Source organism: Sinohyriopsis cumingii, chromosome 9 (genome assembly GCF_028554795.1).
Source record: "Sinohyriopsis cumingii isolate HCF-2022 chromosome 9, ASM2855479v2, whole genome shotgun sequence".
Taxonomy (NCBI): Eukaryota; Metazoa; Mollusca; class Bivalvia; order Unionida; family Unionidae; genus Sinohyriopsis; species Sinohyriopsis cumingii.
The window spans coordinates 58,742,917-58,761,065 of NC_142969.1; the positions used below are offsets into that span (position 1 = coordinate 58,742,917).

The 18,149-nt window shown below is 34.1% G+C and overlaps 1 protein-coding gene across 1 annotated transcript in view; it reads left to right on the forward strand.

The window, feature by feature from the left end:
• The first annotated feature begins 4,116 nt into the window (after window positions 1–4,116).
• LOC149791891 (contactin-like) overlaps window positions 4,117–18,149 on the forward strand; it is a 158,723-nt gene continuing 144,690 nt past the window's right edge. The window contains exons 1-2 of the mRNA XM_089970401.1: window positions 4,117–4,195; window positions 17,215–17,312. Coding sequence (XP_089826527.1) covers window positions 17,231–17,312 — 82 coding nt within the window. The 5' untranslated portion in view covers window positions 4,117–4,195; window positions 17,215–17,230. The remainder of the gene's footprint in view (window positions 4,196–17,214; window positions 17,313–18,149) is intronic.

The following is an 18,149-nucleotide window of genomic DNA, read 5'->3' on the forward strand; positions in this document are numbered from 1 at the left end:
ACGAATTACATTTTAGAAGTCCTAATAATGAATTGTTCTACTGAAATTCGAGTCCGAGTCCCGACAAAATATCCAAGATGGAAGGCGATGACGTCTTCTGCTCTTGCCTTTATTGCACAGATGTGACTACAGTTCTTTTTTGATCCACAAACAATATTCCGGTGTTTAAAGTTCCAAATAAAATTTTAATAAATGTTTTTGTCCAAAAATTCTGTATGAGCACTCAAATGTTTCCAGAAAAAAAAAATTAATCTATTTAGAATCCAAATAATTTACAAATTAAAATGTAACTCCAAACTGGTCACCAACACTCACTTTCCAGTGCAAAAAGCTCAACTAATTAATTTCTCTATAGACATCGGTATAAAACCCGAATACTGCGCAATTTCGATAAAAGAAAAAAACAGAATTGCAAAAAAGAGGCTGTTTACATATAAAATCACGTGCTCCCAGTATGACCTTGATAAAACCCAATCATTTTACTTGTCTCAGTGATTTTTGAATCAAGGTCGGAAACTAAGTCAAAAATAGAAACAGTTTTTCTATTATTAGGTATTTATGAAAAGATTTAGGTCAAACTGAATTTTCTGGAAAATATCAAATTCCTAGTAAACAATATTACATTACATTGACATGTAATGAAATTAAAAATTACAAAATTTAAAACTTACAAACAATTAAATTAAATCAAATGTAATAAATAAAATTATGAATTAACTTTAGTGGTATTCCAAATAATTTCCAACGCTGAAGGTGTTGATGTGCCTGTAGTGAACGGTTGTCTCTAATGTACGAATGCACCAATGGCCTGAATTGTAATGATGTGCCAACAGCCTTTTGTTGAATCAAAGTAATATTAGTAAATGTTTCCTTGTTTGAATTCGCTATAATTTCCAGTTAATGTCTCTTTCCAAGAGACAGCACTTTGTATTTTCAGTAAATGCCTGAATTGATAAATTTCCCATGATATATTTTATCATTGTGATAATCTGCCTCCTTAAATGTTCTACGATGTGAGTATGCATTGCTCTTTTATAATGTGCTCTTTTACATTGAATTTTAGAGTAGGATTATGTGGCTATTGATATTTTTGTATACACGGCAGAGCATCAGCATTAAAACGCCTGCATTATCACGGGGGATACAGTAAGAAATATGCTACTTAGTTTGTCATACATATTGCGAACCAACACAATGGCGCATAAAATGTGCTTGCTTCAAGTAATAGAGGGACTTTTTCACTCGTGGTTTTGTCTCTCGTGGTTGAAAACACAATTACTTTCACTCGTGACTCTGCCACTCTTCAAAATTGTGAGTTTTTCATGCACTCAATGAACTATATCCGTTATTCACTCGTTTCACACAAATATTCTCTATACGTGTTGATCTAAAATACCTTCAAAGATGTGCACACAACGAAGTTCTTGTCATTTGTTATTAGGCATTTTCTTTGAGAGGCTGGTCTGTAAATAAAACACTGCAATGGGCAACATATTCCACATCATAATCAGCATCAATGCCTAATTACTCACTGTGCTCTTTCGCCAACAATAATAGAGACAACCTCACAAAATGCTTAAATGTTAAAGAAGACAAAATTACCTTTAAATCAATACCAAGAATGTCTAAATCTATCTCTTGTATGACCATAAAAATGAGAGAAAAATGCTCAAAAAATAGACGGTACTACATTCGTAGGTACTGAAACGAATTATCCACATGCCTTGACTCGAAAGAAAAAGGTGTTTGCTAATTTGTTTCGCAACTGTCTACCAAGATAAATGTAACAACACATGTGATTGGATCAGTTACTTTAATCTTTATCCAATAATATAGCGGAGCAGTTAAGTACTGTTTCGGTAGGTATATATGCCAAGGGTCTGCATGGAACGAAGTGTACTGACGAACATTGGACAGCGGCCAACAACTGAAACATTGCGGTGAGGGAATTACCGTTTATCTTTTTGAAATATTTGAAATGTGACCAAGACCACCTACCCACCCCAGACAAAAAAAAAAAAACGGTGTGCAAACTGCATGATCCCGCGAATGTTTGCACAGCCTTCTTTCCTGATCATATTTCGGTCCACACAAAAAATAAACTGGTCAATCCTTAAAATTAAGTTTCATATCAAAATAAGGCAAACTAAGTAAAAATTATTTAATAGGGACCAAGATGAGAGAGTGGGGGGGTGGTGTCATTGCTTAAGGACTTCATCGATGCACAAAGCACATAAAACACACACAATTTAATTAATTTTGGTTAGGTTGAATCTGATGGTAAATCAACGAAGAAATATTTCTTAACAAAAAAAAGCAACTACTGTTTACACCCACCCCATAAAACAAGAACAACAACAAATATATTACGCACGAGTCTCCTCGACAAATGCTAAATGAAGTGTCCGTATACAAGATTGACTGCACCTTTGATAATGTGCATTTTCGTGTATGTACATTCATCTGTGTGTGTTAAATGTGTGTGTGTGTGTGTGTGTGTGATTAGACGTGAATTATCTACATTTGCAATCGATCTAGCTTTTAGTTTTATATTTTCAAAGCCTAGTAAAGTCAAGTTCGTCTTTATCTTTCATCTTTTATTTGCATTCCCATCATTATTTATCATACACTGTAAACATTATATGATCACATTGTCCGCGTTCACGTCTGTGTGGCTTGCAAATGCTTTACCCAATATTTTATGTAAATGTCTGAAAAAGTAGCAACAGTGTGTTTGGCTAAATTATTACATTTCTTTTTCGGTTCATTCGGGTATAAGTAAAAATGACTGGACAATTCTATTACGGGAAACCGTAATGAAGAAAGACAAATTCAGTAATATTGTTCCATTTCTAACATGAATTTAACCAAGATATGAAGTGAACACAAACTTGCTATTCTTTAAAATAAATTCATACACGTGCATTGTCAGATGAAAGTAGTGATAAAGTTGTATTTTTTCCTTAAGGATTATGGGTAAAAAGTAGTGATGTGTCAATGAAGTTTGCTTTACTATATTCTATCCTTCTTGTACCATCTCAGTATATTATGGTATATTATTCCCCACTTCTGCACGAACAATTAAAAATAATATTTGTTCCTTCAGTCTCTCATAGGAATAATCAATAACGTATACACGGTCTCTAATTTTATCATGTTCCCACAAAAACAGTACTAAGTAGCAGATATTTAGTAGGAATAAAAAATGTAAGCGACAACACAGTGCTGTTGTTTAAACGTTTGACAAATCCGACTTCCATGGGGAACTCTTGTCATCACTATGAATCTCTCTCTCTCTCTCTCTCTCTCTCTCTGAAAGTCGATCTGTTAATCTCGGTGACTGTCAATCCGTCTTGTTCACATTTTAAATCGACGCACGTTTGTCCCTGCTGATATTTTTATCTGCATTTATCTTTCGTCTACTGCCAGACCGTCCTCCCACATGCCATTCTATCTTCCTGCAGTACACCAACCTAACCCATCACCATCAGTGTCCTTTATGTCTCTCTCTCTCTCTCTCTCTCTCTCTCTGTTTGGTCTCTATTCCTCTCTATTTCCCTTCTTATCCACTGCCAGAACTTCCTTCTCTCGGTCCGTCTATGACCGTGTGTATCCTTCTGTCTATCCCACTGTTGCTCAGTTTGTCTCTGTTAGTGTTTCTATTTCTCAGAACATTTATCTGTTTGTCCTTCGTGAGTATGAGTTTATCCCTTACATTTTGTCCGTTCGTCTGCGCATTTATGTCTGTCTGTCTGAACCATCTAAACATGATCAACGTCCTCAAAACGCATCGACTAAGAGAACTAAACACCGAACTAATTACAGTACATCACCCTAATCATCGTCGCTGTACACAAGACGAAATAATATTTACCGCCTGAATCTTAAAACAATCAACTTTACTTCAAGCACAAATATAAATTACATAATTTATGAATTTATTGCTCGTTAAGTATCTGAGTTGTAAATTAAACGATTGTAAATCTTGTAACTCGATTGTTTGTCGGTAGAAACTCTACGGTACTTGAGCCACTTTATGCCGTATGTCATACAGTTACCGCAGCCACCGCCTTAACTGAACTTTCAAAATGCGTGTATGTACACGCTTGACTCAGTGTTTTCTTGGTAAGGAAATACCTCACAAGGAAAACTGATCTGAACTGTTTGAAAATCATTCACAACGTTGAAGTCATAGGTAAGGAATATTTTCTTTAAATTTTACACTTTCAGCTTAATGATATTTTATAACACTGGGAAAATGTTATATTTGATATAGGTAGAAGTATTTTGTTTTATGTCAACTGTCTGGGCTTTTCAGAAGTCTGTCATCTAAGACGGATTCTCTCCAAGATTTGGTTTAGGCATATTGCATTGCCATAGAGAAAATTTATACAATGCAAAAGGATCGAAAACAAGCTGTCCTGCTTATGTGTTATTATCCATTGTAGAATCGGAGGATATAGACAAGAGGTATGAGAGAGAGAGAGATGTGATTAATTGGTATGTTGCATATTTTATAATTGATTATGTGTGCATGCAATTACCATATAATATGACTATATGTAGTTGTTCTAATGGCCAATATTATGTATTGTTAAATCTTCCTATTTTCATAATGAATTTCTGTACATGTTTTTGAATAGATCTATTTCCTTCAAAGGTATTGGCTTATTTCCAAACAAACGAGTAGTTGTATCAATATAAACTTTGAATAGTGAGTTTTGGAAACATTATGTGTCTTAGATTATCATATAGTTTACAATGAAAAATGGAATGATACTTTTTTTTCGTGAGACAAGAGTATTCATCTTTCGTGAGACAAGAGTATTCATCTTTCGTGAGACAAGAGTATTCATCTTTCGTGAGACAAGAGTATTCATTTTTCGTGAGACAAGAGTATTCATCTTTCGTGAGACAAGAGTATTCATCTTTCGTGAGACAAGAGTATTCATCTTTCGTGAGACAAGAGTATTCATCTTTCGTGAGACAAGAGTATTCATCTTTCGTGAGACAAGAGTATTCATCTTTCGTGAGACAAGAGTATTCATCTTTCCAAAAGCATATTATTATATGTACAATACATTTCTCTTCAAATTTCTTGCTGATGTAATTTAAGCTCTTCGAGGAGGAAAGGAAAATTGCGTTTTGTTAAACTATTTTATGTATGCAGTTTCTTATTTAGACAAATAAATTTTTACATGTTTTAACCAGGTCTGGCTGATTAAATTAAAATACGATGCTCAACATCTAAATTGAACTAGAATGTTACATTTTCTTTGATTTGTGGGATAGATACTCTTGTGCTTAAGTTGGAAGTACATACATGGTGTAGTTCTGGACATTTTTCTGGACGATTTTACAATACTTACAGGTTTATTTAACGTAAGATCTCACTGCAAGAACAGGTCAACCCCGTTTGTGAAGAAAGTGTCTCGTGATTGGCATATTTTAGAACATCAGAAACTAATTGACCGGCTTCATTTTCAACGTTTCAAGTTGTTTCCGAATCAACAATACTACTTAATAATCTCACCTTAGGTCTATATTCAATAACTGAGAGGGTTTGAGTATGGTAAATATATCTAAGACTGAGAGAGAATGAGTTTAAAACTAGAATGGTGCTCGATGCGACCTAAGGCAGAAGGTATCACAATATCATCACTGTATAATCAAGATCCGTTTGAATTTAAGGTGACTCGATGATGAGAATTCTAAAGAATTCAAGTTCTGTGCCTGCTTGGTATATAATACACATTGTTGTTTTGATGGATTAAAATTAATTATCCACAGTTTATCCCCTTCTGTAAATTGATGAAGAAGGTCGTTAAGAACATGTCAGTGGGACTTGTTAAAATCGAATAAGCAGATTTTGAAAATAACTAGGAAAGAGATGTTAAACTATCAGCTGTATCGTTAATTTAAACAAGAAATAGAAAGGAACCTTGACCTAGTCCCCGGGGGACAGCAACAGTCGTTTGACCAACATCTGAATAGTCAGTGCCACGAAAACTCCTTGTTCTATTTGTAATTGAATCTTCAAGCCATTTTGAGGCATTTTAGTGGATTAAACTCCTACGCTTTTAGATCTCTCACAGAAAACAACGCATGAAAGCTTGCATGACGTACTGAATGGCAAATACCAATAAGATTTTTTTTAAAAAAGTAGAATAACGTATAAGATTACCAAATTGATATTTGTCTAGAAAATACTTATAAATGGGTTTTAATCCTATTCTTTCCAACAACTTAGCGAGATCGTTTAGAAGTGAGAGTAGTTGGGGTCATTAGATTTGTCCTCTTTATTAAAAGATGTACTCATTAACTACCTTTCATTAGTCAACAATCATTTAGAATGTGGTGAAACATCAGTTAGCAGCACTTAGGATTCGTAAATGGAGAGTCTTGAATTATTCAATGAAATGTTACTGATATTGTCCAAACCAGAAGTATTATTATTCTGTCGTGATGAAACTACATCTAAAATCTCACTTTCATTAATTTACTTTCATTAATTTCAAGATCATTATATTTTAACAGAGCAAAATTCTCGGTAAGTTGTGTATTAGATTCGCCAAGAGAAATAAAAAAATGCGTAAATATATTTATTGAGCATGCGTGCCTCAACAAATGCTGGTTTTACTCCCGTGAGTGACTTGGGGAAATAACTGATGGAACATTACAGTCTTTGGAAACCATTTTAGCACAGTAGTACTTTACAATTTTATCTGTAATTTTCTGATGATCGAACATCCAAATTATTACATGAATTTTCTTTGGCTACTGTTTTTTATTATAAATTTTTTTCATTTAATTATTTACTTTGTTTCTTAGTTCTTTGTTCTTCAGTAAACAGTGTGGGTTGAAAGATTCGTTTGTCACTTTAATCGCACTCTGTCTCCTATCCTAATTGCACATATGAAGTTCGGATCGAACCAAATTGTATCATCTAACCTAAAACTAAAGGCATGAGAAGAAAAAAAACTTTTAATGAAAAAAACAACAACAAATAATGAAACAATATGTTACTAAAGGGATGCAACATATTACAGGTTGTAGTGACATTTTAATAACAATCTTTGGTTACATAATAGATACATATATGTTAAATTTGCTGTATATATCAAATGTCATCTGCTGTATTGATGCTTGTAGTAGAGATGTTTCTTTGATCTCAGATTAAACTGTCTGAAGCTATTTGAGAAAATACTGATGCGTTATCATACCTATTGGATATGTATTCCTGGTCTTATGCGTTATCATACCTATTGGATATGTATTCCTGGTCTTATGCGTTATCATACCTATTGGATATGTATTCCTGGTCTTATGCGTTATCATACCTATTGGATATGTATTCCTGGTCTTATGCGTTATCATACCTATTGGATATGTATTCCTGGTCTTATGCGTTATCATACCTATTGGATATGTATTCCTGGTCTTATGCGTTATCATACCTATTGGATATGTATTCCTGGTCTTATGCGTTATCATACCTATTGGATATGTATTCCTGGTCTTATGCGCTATCATACCTATTGGATATGTATTCCTGGTCTTATGCGTTATCATACCTATTGGATATGTATTCCTGGTCTTATGCGTTATCATACCTATTGGATATGTTTTCCTGGTCTTATGCGTTATCATACCTATTGGATATGTATTCCTGGTCTTTCCTCTTTACATCCTTTCTCACTACCTCGCCCTTCTATTTTGTCATTTCTTTTTTGTCTCTCTGCCTGTCCGTCCGTCTTTATTAAAACAATCTTTTAGAAGCTGAATGCTTGCTTATAGATAAGTCATATTGTTCTGTGTAAATAAATCTTCTTTTCTTCAATTTGTGCAGTTTGACTGAGGCGATTCCCCCACCCCCATAATTCCTTGTACCATAAAACATAAAATGATGGGAAACAACTGTATTTGATTATGAACATCAAATTCTTGTTGATGCTTATCACTATCAAACAAACCAAAAAATCATGTATGATCCCAAGAGGAAAGAAATATAAAACATTTCAGTTTAGAATAGTATTTTCATTTCATTCTCTTTTTTATTCGGTTGCATCATATTTCATTTTATTTTAACGTTTCATTTAGTTTTGTTGTTTTATTGTATATTTTATATTGTATATTTCATATTGTATATTTACCGTTTGGGCTTCGATCTATCAATTTTTAGCCGGCACTGTTTTTAACGGCTGAGGGAAGTGTGTGTGTGTGTGTGTGTGTGTGTGTGTGTGTGTGCTTGCGTGATATGGGGATATAACATCGTTTGATCTCATAAGTTTCCGTATCATGATTTCATGGTTGGTGCTACAAATGTGGCAGAAAGTAAACGTGACACGTATTATTTGCCGACTTTAATTGAATGTGTAGCGAAAGGTTTGTGGTGGATTACCCTCATAAATTATTTTAGCGTCCTTCAGTTTTTGGGAATCAAATCATATGAATATATTTACGAGACATCAGTACTAAACACTGATACACAATTCTGTGAAATTTGAATGAAGAAAGTTGCATTACAAAGGCAAGTTGCACCCTTGAATATACCAAACTTGTCGGCTCTGTACGGTTCAGTAAGTTTTGTTTTGAATGTCAATCACGATTGGTCATACGGTTTTGATCGTGGGATTTAAATTTACATATGTGTAGGTCAATAAAAAGTGATAATAATCGTGGGAGTTAAATGTACAGATTGGGTTGGTCAATAATAAGTGATCAAAGTCGTGTGATTTAAATGTACAGATTGAGTTGGTCAATAAAAAGTAATCACAATCATGGGATTTAAATGTACAGATTGGGTTGGTCAATAAGAAGTGATCATAATCGTGGGATATAAATGTACATATGTGTTGGTCAATAATAATTGATCATAATCGTGAGATTTAAATGTACAGATTGAGTTGGTCAATAAAAAGTGATCATAATCGTGGGATTTAAATGTACAATAATAATTGATCATAATCGTGGGATTTAAATGTACAGATTGAGTTGGTCAATAAAAAGTGATCATAATCGTGGGATTTAAATGTACAATAATAATTGATCATAATCGTGGGATTTAAATATACAGATTGGGTTGGTCAATAAGAAGTGATCATAATCGTGGGATTTAAATGTACAGATTGGGTTGGTCAATACAAAGTAATCACAATCATGGGATTTAAATGTACAGATTGGGTTGGTCAATAAGAAGTGATCATAATCGTGGGATATAAATGTACATATTGGGTTGGTCAATAATAATTGATCATAATCGTGGGATTTAAATGTACAGATTGAGTTGGTCAATAAAAAGTGATCATAATCGTGGGATTTAAATGTACAGTAATAATTGATCATAATCGTGGGATTTAAATGTACAGATTGGGTTGGTCAATAAAAAGTAATCACAATCATGGGATTTAAATGTACAGATTGGGTTGGTCAATAAAAAGTAATCACAATCATGGGATTTAAATGTACAGATTGGGTTGGTCAATAAAAAGTAATCACAATCATGGGATTTAAATGTACAGATTGGGTTGGTCAATAAAAAGTAATCACAATCATGGGATTTAAATGTACAGATTGGGTTGGTCAATAAGAAGTGATCATAATCGTGGGATATAAATGTACATATTGGGTTGGTCAATAAAAAGTGATCATAATCGTGGGATTTAAATGTACATATGTGTTGGTCAATAATAATTGATCATAATCGTGGGATTTAAATGTACAGATTGGGTTGGTCAATAAAAAGTAATCACAATCATGGGATTTAAATGTACAGATTGGGTTGGTCAATAAAAAGTAATCACAATCATGGGATTTAAATGTACAGATTGGGTTGGTCAATAAAAAGTAATCACAATCATGGGATTTAAATGTACAGATTGGGTTGGTCAATAAGAAGTGATCATAATCGTGGGATATAAATGTACATATTGGGTTGGTCAATAAAAAGTGATCATAATCGTGGGATTTAAATGTACAGATTGGGTTGGTCAATAAAAAGTGATCATAATCATGGGATTTAAATGTACAGATTGGGTTGGTCAATAAAAAGTAATCACAATCATGGGATTTAAATGTACAGATTGGGTTGGTCAATAAAAAGTAATCACAATCATGGGATTTAAATGTACAGATTGGGTTGGTCAATAAAAAGTAATCATAATCGTGGGATTTAAATGTACAGATTGGGTTGGTCAATAAAAAGTGATCATAATCGTGGGATTTAAATGTACATATGTGTTGGTCAATAATAATTGATCATAATCGTGGGATTTAAATGTACAGATTGGGTTGGTCAATAAAAAGTAATCACAATCATGGGATTTAAATGTACAGATTGGGTTGGTCAATAAGAAGTGATCATAATCGTGGGATATAAATGTACATATTGGGTTGGTCAATAAAAAGTGATCATAATCGTGGGATTTAAATGTACAGATTGGGTTGGTCAATAAAAAGTGATCATAATCATGGGATTTAAATGTACAGATTGGGTTGGTCAATAAAAAGTAATCACAATCATGGGATTTAAATGTACAGATTGGGTTGGTCAATAAAAAGTAATCACAATCATGGGATTTAAATGTACAGATTGGGTTGGTCAATAAAAAGTAATCATAATCGTGGGATTTAAATGTACAGATTGGGTTGGTCAATAAAAAGTGATCATAATCGTGGGATTTAAATGTACATATGTGTTGGTCAATAATAATTGATCATAATCGTGGGATTTAAATGTACAGATTGGGTTGGTCAATAAGAAGTGATCAAAGTCGTGTGATTTAAATGTACATATGTGTTGGTCAATAATAATTGATCATAATCGTGGGATTTAAATGTACAGATTGGGTTGGTCAATAAAAAGTAATCATAATCGTGGGATTTAAATGTACAATAATAATTGATCATAATCGTGGGATTTAAATGTACATATTGGGTTGGTCAATAAAAAGTGATCATAATCGTGGGATTTAAATGTACATATGTGTTGGTCAATAATAATTGATCATAATCGTGGGATTTAAATGTACAGATTGGGTTGGTCAGTAATAATTGATCATACTCATCGGATTTAAATATACACATGGGGTTGGTGATGGTGATATAAACATCTTGCCAGTTCCGATGCTGCATATACTAACGTTGTTGTATAGATCAGAGGAACTGTTTCATGTACGTCAAAACATTAATAAAATTTCAATTACTTCCGATTTAGTTTAAATTAATGATCAGAAAACCGGGGAAATAAACGTATTATATCAAATTCTCCAAAATATCAATGGTTCTTCCCTTGGTCTTCCAAGGGTCTTCCTCACCAGATGTAATGGCCGACATGTGCTTAAAGCTGCCGTGAAACCAACAAAAGCGAAATTAGAAACAAGTGCTGTTTATGTGATATTTTGTTTATTTAAATTGGAGGAGTCATAGGGATCAATATAATCCACTCTGCAAACGAAATAATATCGAGCATACCGATATCGATTGAATCAATTCTGCAAACGAAATCATATCGATCGTACCGATTTCTGGTTTCATACCAGGGTGACGTGTTTGACACAATTATGGCTTCATTGTCTGTCAGAATTTATGATACGTAATTCAACATAATGCTGAATAGTTCGAACTTGATAACACAAATATGTGTACATCAGTGCAAAGATATTAACAATTTCCGCCAATGCACAACGTTTTTTTTTTCTTTCGACAAACCGCAATAGGTGTAGCAGGCAATTGACACACTACATCATCTGGTTACATAGTAGATCCCAGATCAATCATTCAGCCGATGTTATGTCTCGTACTACAAAAAAAAAAACCTCCCATAGCAGGCCTTTTCAAACACTCTGTCCACTGAAAATAATTACTGCTGGTAAGCAAAAAGTTAGATGTATTGGGGAAATGTTTTAATGAAACTGCTAAACTTCATATAGAGTTCATGAAGTGCATCCATAAACAGGTGTGAAATCTTAAATAAGTACCGATATATACGACCAACAATAATTTCTTGGTTAACTATAGTCAGGTTTTCACTTCTTTAAAATGGTTATTGAATAAATTAAAAACTTGTTTTAAATTGAATAAATGTTTCTTTAAAGTCAAAGTCACGCCCATATGCTCACATTTTGTTCAAAAAGAAAATTATTTCGTGTAGTAAAATTTGATCTATTTAGTAGATACTTATACTATATACGTTGCTCTAGTTACCCACGAAAACACTGAACTTTAATATAACCTCAGAGTATCCTAAGGTCGTAAAACTTAACTCATTCGAGGTCAGAGTTCAGTTTTATCAACGTTATTAACCTGACGTTAGTAAAGCACTTCTTGTACAAGCCGAGTATCAGGGGTGATACATCAGAGTGATGAATTTCTCGTTGTGAGCAAGTCAGATGTGAGGTGAGTAACAGTGGTTGACTGCCTTCCCTTGATTACAACACAAATCATGTTTTCTTTGAAAACTTAAATTTAATGTAGAGAACCAAATTTATTCCTAAAACATTTTTTAAAAAAAAATTAACGTGTCATTTGCTTCTCCAATGAAACATAAACAGTCCTTATTTGATGCCATCACATGCGTGTTAAGGGTAGTTTCTGTTACATCATCGATGATCCTTATTACCTCTGTATAAGGATACCTTTTCGTAAAGGACAATTACCTTGAGTGACCTGTAAAGAAAGTTTTTCCTGCACGTTGTTACCACGCAAAAGCAATGGGTCAAATACAGTTAATTTAAAAATCACTACTGCTTGTAGTCATTTTCAGGCCCGGCCCTAGGGCAAGGCGAACGAGGCAACGGCCTTGGGCCCCGCACTTTCAGGAATTCAACTCTGCAATGCAATTTGTATGCTTGGGGATCCGCTTTCATCCTAGGGCCGGGCCTGGTTATTTTACAAATTTTAAATCACTTGAGCTTTAACTGCGAATGGTTAACCAAAACGATTAATCTCACCCCAGGGGGAGATGTATTCCCTAGAATCCTGGTTGCAATTAGAGAGAAAGGCAATTTGAAAGCAAACGGCGAGTTGAGATCTGAGTAATATATTCGTTAAATATCAGTCTTATTACAAATATGACTAAGAAGCATATTTCTGGGCAGGAACGTTTTGAGCACTTTTGTGGCAAGTTTATATTTTTTATTTTAAAAAAAGTTAAACCTTCCTTAAAGAAATGTTTGGAGGTGGGGGAAACGTAAAACTAGAGAAGAACCACTGCTCTATAAGTTGACCAGTGCAGGTATTCCTATCATATGCAAATTTGTCTGTTTATACCTGGTCAACTCTGTTGATGTGTGTCCACTGGTTGCTTATGAAGTGACCATCGCATGCGGATCAACCATGTGCCATACATTATCTAAAGATTTATAACGATTGGTCAACAGATAGGGAAGTGGCCCATCAATCGAATGTGATTTTTACGTTTTGCACCATATCTGCTGCTGTGATCTTCAGACTATTTAAAAAGTAACTCATCTTTTCACAACACGATGGATTTATGTCCTATAAAGCATGATCCATATTTTCTTTCTTCTTTCTTTATTTCTTTTCCTGTGTCCCTCTTTGTGTTTCCGAACGAAGTTTTTCTATCAAACCTGCCTACGTCCCTTCTTGTCATTTTTGAATCTAAAATTGGCCCAGAAGTAGATGTATCTGTATGAGAGAGAGAGAGAGAGAGAGAGAGAACGATGGGAAAGGAGAAACACTGCCCCTCCCCCATAAATCAGTTAAAATCAGAAGGGGACATATCTAACGTGAGGACGTCTAACCTTCTAGCTCACAACCACATAATATGACTATGTAATGCAGTATTTCTTTTCGAAGATCATGGTAACGGACAGAAAACAAATACTGCTTAAAAGGAAAACTGTAGTTTCATAAAATTTAATTCATTTAATTTAAGCTATTAAATCAAAGTTTATTAAATTTTCCATAGTTTAATTCAACTAAATTCAGACTGATTCATAAATGTAACTCCTTATTAAAGGAAGAATGAAATCTTTTCAATTTATTTCATTGTGTAGAAATCTTGCGGTACACTCTTCATAGCAAGGTCGTATCTATAAACAGTTAATATGCTGGCACATACATAGATTTGATATATGACACTTTCAAAAGTCAAAAGTCAAGTATCAACCATGACTTTAAAAATTCAGACGATGTGTAAATAAATATGAAAGAATTAATCAAGTTTTATTTCCAGAACGACTGAATCTCTAGAACGTGATTGGGAAATGATTTCTTACATAAGTGTTAGTGACTTAGCATAGTCAGCTTCATAAATTCCTGTATCGTTCAGACTGCGGGATTAATTTGCCTTTCAAAATTTTATTTTGCTTTCTACTGTTCAGTTAGCTTTTCTTGTTTAATATATATTTTTTCATGCTAATATTTTAACAATATGGGATTGGTCAAAAGTTGACTACCGTATCTACAGTATTATAAAAGCAAATATGTAAAACTAACAAGATGACATAGATGTAAAATATGTAAAACTAAGAAGAAGATATAGATGTAAATAAACGCTTTATTATGCAATACAGGTATGAGACACAAAACAACATTAGAGCTAGAATGATAGATTGTAGAGAGAGAGAGAGATAGAGCACATTATGTGAAAATTGCATTGCATAGACACACACACACACACACACACACGAATCTATTTCTGTTTGATAGCAGTAACAGCTGTACTCGGAAAGTGCCGCAAGAAGTGGCAAATATACTATAACACTTTATGTCTCAAAATCTAATACACCTGTACCTGCCGAACTAACCAGCTAGGCACGTATATACTACATGCATGCATACATACATACATTGCCACTGGTGTGGTGAACGCAATAGTATTGTGACTCATTTGCTCCGTACCTCTGCGGTTCAGTATGAGACGCCGTAGCGGACAAAAGTTGGTCGAATCAGAACGTTGCCATTGAGATTTTAATCTCATATGTCCAGAATTCCAGTTTCATGTGTTGTATCAAAAATGCTTGTCCTTGAAATTCCATTATGAAGTTCGAGATGTAAGACTGTATCTGTTGAATTAAACAGTAGTGGTTGTAAGCTATATGTTCTATGTCGAGGTTTTAGATTGTGACCTTTGAATTACACGGCGGTGGTTGAAATTTCAATATCATGCGTCGAGAATTCCTTATTTACGTATTGGTTCAAAGGGTTTATGTTGAAAGTTCCATTGCATGTGTTGAGTATTTAAATTCATCTGTTGAATTACACATCGGTGGTTGAAAATTCGATCTCCAATATCGAGTTTTTAGATTGTATCTTCTGAATTACACGGTTGTTGAAATTTTAAATTCATATGTCGAGAGTTTAAATTTAACATGTTAAATCCCATTGTTTGTACTGAAAATTCCATTTCGTATGTTGAGTTTTTAGATTGTATCTGTTGAATTACCAAGCGGTGATTGAAAATTAGATTGTGCTTATCAGAATTGTTCTTTTTATGTGGTAAAATGATGTGTTGGAGTTAAAAGTAACATTACACAATGTCCACTTTAACAATTAAAAATAATATTGAGTATTGAGACACGTCATTCTTGTATTCAGTTATGAGGCACCATTACATTTCATTCATTTACAGTTTGAAAGTTACCATTCATAGGCATATAATTACTATGAAATTCTTCGCAAGAGGTCACTCTCGTGAACGAACCGCCTTAATTTTTAAACAATGATGCTGATTCTCGTTGCTGTGAAATTCAACAGATGAAATCTAAATACTCGCCATATGCAATGGAACTTTCATCACAAACAGTTGCATACAACATGTGAATTAGGGAATTTCGACATATGATATTGGAATTTCAACCACCGCTGAGTAATTCAAACATACACTGTAAAACATCGACATAGGAAATAGAACTTGAAACCACCACTGTATAATTCAACATATACAAATCTTATTTGTCGATCTAGAAAATGGAACTTTAAGGACATGCAATTCTATGAAACACGTGATATTGGATTTCTTGAGATACGACATCGAAATTTCAACTGCAAGTTTGTGACTGGACCAGGTTTTGTCCGCTACGGCGCCTCATAGTCCAGAGTTAACGCATCGATGTTGGCGTATGCAAGGGTGAGACATCTCTCATCCAAAGAAGGAAATTTTGTGGTTTCTCCAGTTTTCCTTCATTCTAAGGGCCACGTCAATTTCCACGTGGACAGCTGAGAGAACGTGTTGTAAATTGCTACAACTAATCACGTTGTACAAGTAAAATAAAATATTTTCTTTTCCCGCTTACCGTTCGAGGAGCTGCGGTAGATCGGTGCATAGCGTGCCGGATTCGCTACCGAAAAGGTGCAGTATCGAATCCTACTATTCGATCAGCTCAGGTGGGCTATGGTGGTGTTTCTTTGGAAAAGACACTTCCAATTGCCTCGGCACAAAAGAATCTACTTGTGTTATTATGCCGTAAACTTGAACAAACTGTACGCCAGGTAGTCAATCTGTTTATTTGTTCCTAATGATGGATGACATACCATGATTTATATCAAGAACGCGCCAACTGCTTGTTGCACATTCGTTATTCAAAGTGCATCAACTGCACTTTTTTTGCATAAATAAGTATTTCATGTTCCTTTGAATTTAATCGGGAATATCTGTCTCTGTCAGTAAGCATAAAGACTACACAAGTTTATGGTATGTATGTCACGACGTTTTGAAGAAAAGATTTGGATTTGAATTGTTTTTTAACGTCGCCGTAACAATTTTTCAGTCATATCGCTACGATGTCCGCAGTGTGGCAGTTTATTGTGATGTCTAGCAGACGTGTAGCATGATGTCCCACTCAGTCACATTATCCTGACACCAGGCCGACCAGTCCTTACACTAACCTCTTAATGCTAAGCGCCTGGCGGGGCAGCAGTTAGTACCATTTTTGGAAGTCTTGGGTGCGACTCGGCCGAGGTTGGAACCCACGACCTCCCGCTTCCGAGGCGGACGCTCTAACCACTAGGCCACTGGAGCGGTTGAAGAAAAGAATAAGTGTGTGTGTGTGTGTGTGTGTGTGTGTGTGTGTGTGTGTGATTTTGCAGTACATAAATAAGCACTTAAACAGAAAGTGACATACTTCCAGAAATCGAACATTACATTCAAGTATTCTAAGTGATGCATTTTGTACGAAGTTTTTCCTGATTAAAGTAATACTGTTTAGTTTTTGATTTCCAGACATTTTTAATTCGAATCTATTCTTTCAGGTTGCGGGAAACTAACATGCACATGATAAGCTCATTTCACGGCATGATCATCTGGATTTTAGCCCTTATTCACTTTACAAGCGGAGAACAGGTTTTTGGTGAGTAAATAAACAACCCCCACCGTCAAATTTTCATACATACATACATACATACATACATACATACATATTTTCTTTCTTATTTTTGTATCACCTAATGTCTTTAGTATCGGATTAAGCACTTTGTACTAAGATTTCACTAATTTTGAACTAGATCCCGTAAACATTTGTATTATATTTTGTAGTTTCATATCCAAACATGCCATGTAAGATAACCGTCCAATTTTGGTATTTTCATTCATTTGTCGTTTTCGCCTGGAATCATTATTTGCAAATTAAGGAAACCTACTCGGCCAGATGATCTGGACTTGATCACACCAACGAAATTGTGTGATAATGAGTTGAAGGCAAAAAAATTGAAGTATATCAATATATTTGCTAAGATAACTTAATTACATAATATAGAAAATATAAATAAATAAATAAAGTGTGATTATTTACAGGCATTTTCAGCGGGAAAATAAGATTAAGCGCGTGCATTCTGTAGTACCGCCCAGGATACCATTATTTGAACAACCTGTCATCGTTTCGCCAAAATATAAACGCTTAAAAAGTTATATATATATATATATATATATATATATATATATATATATATATATATATATATATATATATATATATATATATATCCTTTGCTTGATTACGATTATACCAGAATATAAACACTTAAAAAGTTTTATAATGGATATATATCTCCTTCGCTTGATTATAATTACACCATAATGAAATACGACTAATCTCAATCAGGTATTTCAACTGTAAAAAGCCAGCCACTATAATTATTACAAGAAAATACTATCCATCTTCACGTTTATTCTTTAATTTATAGTGTTT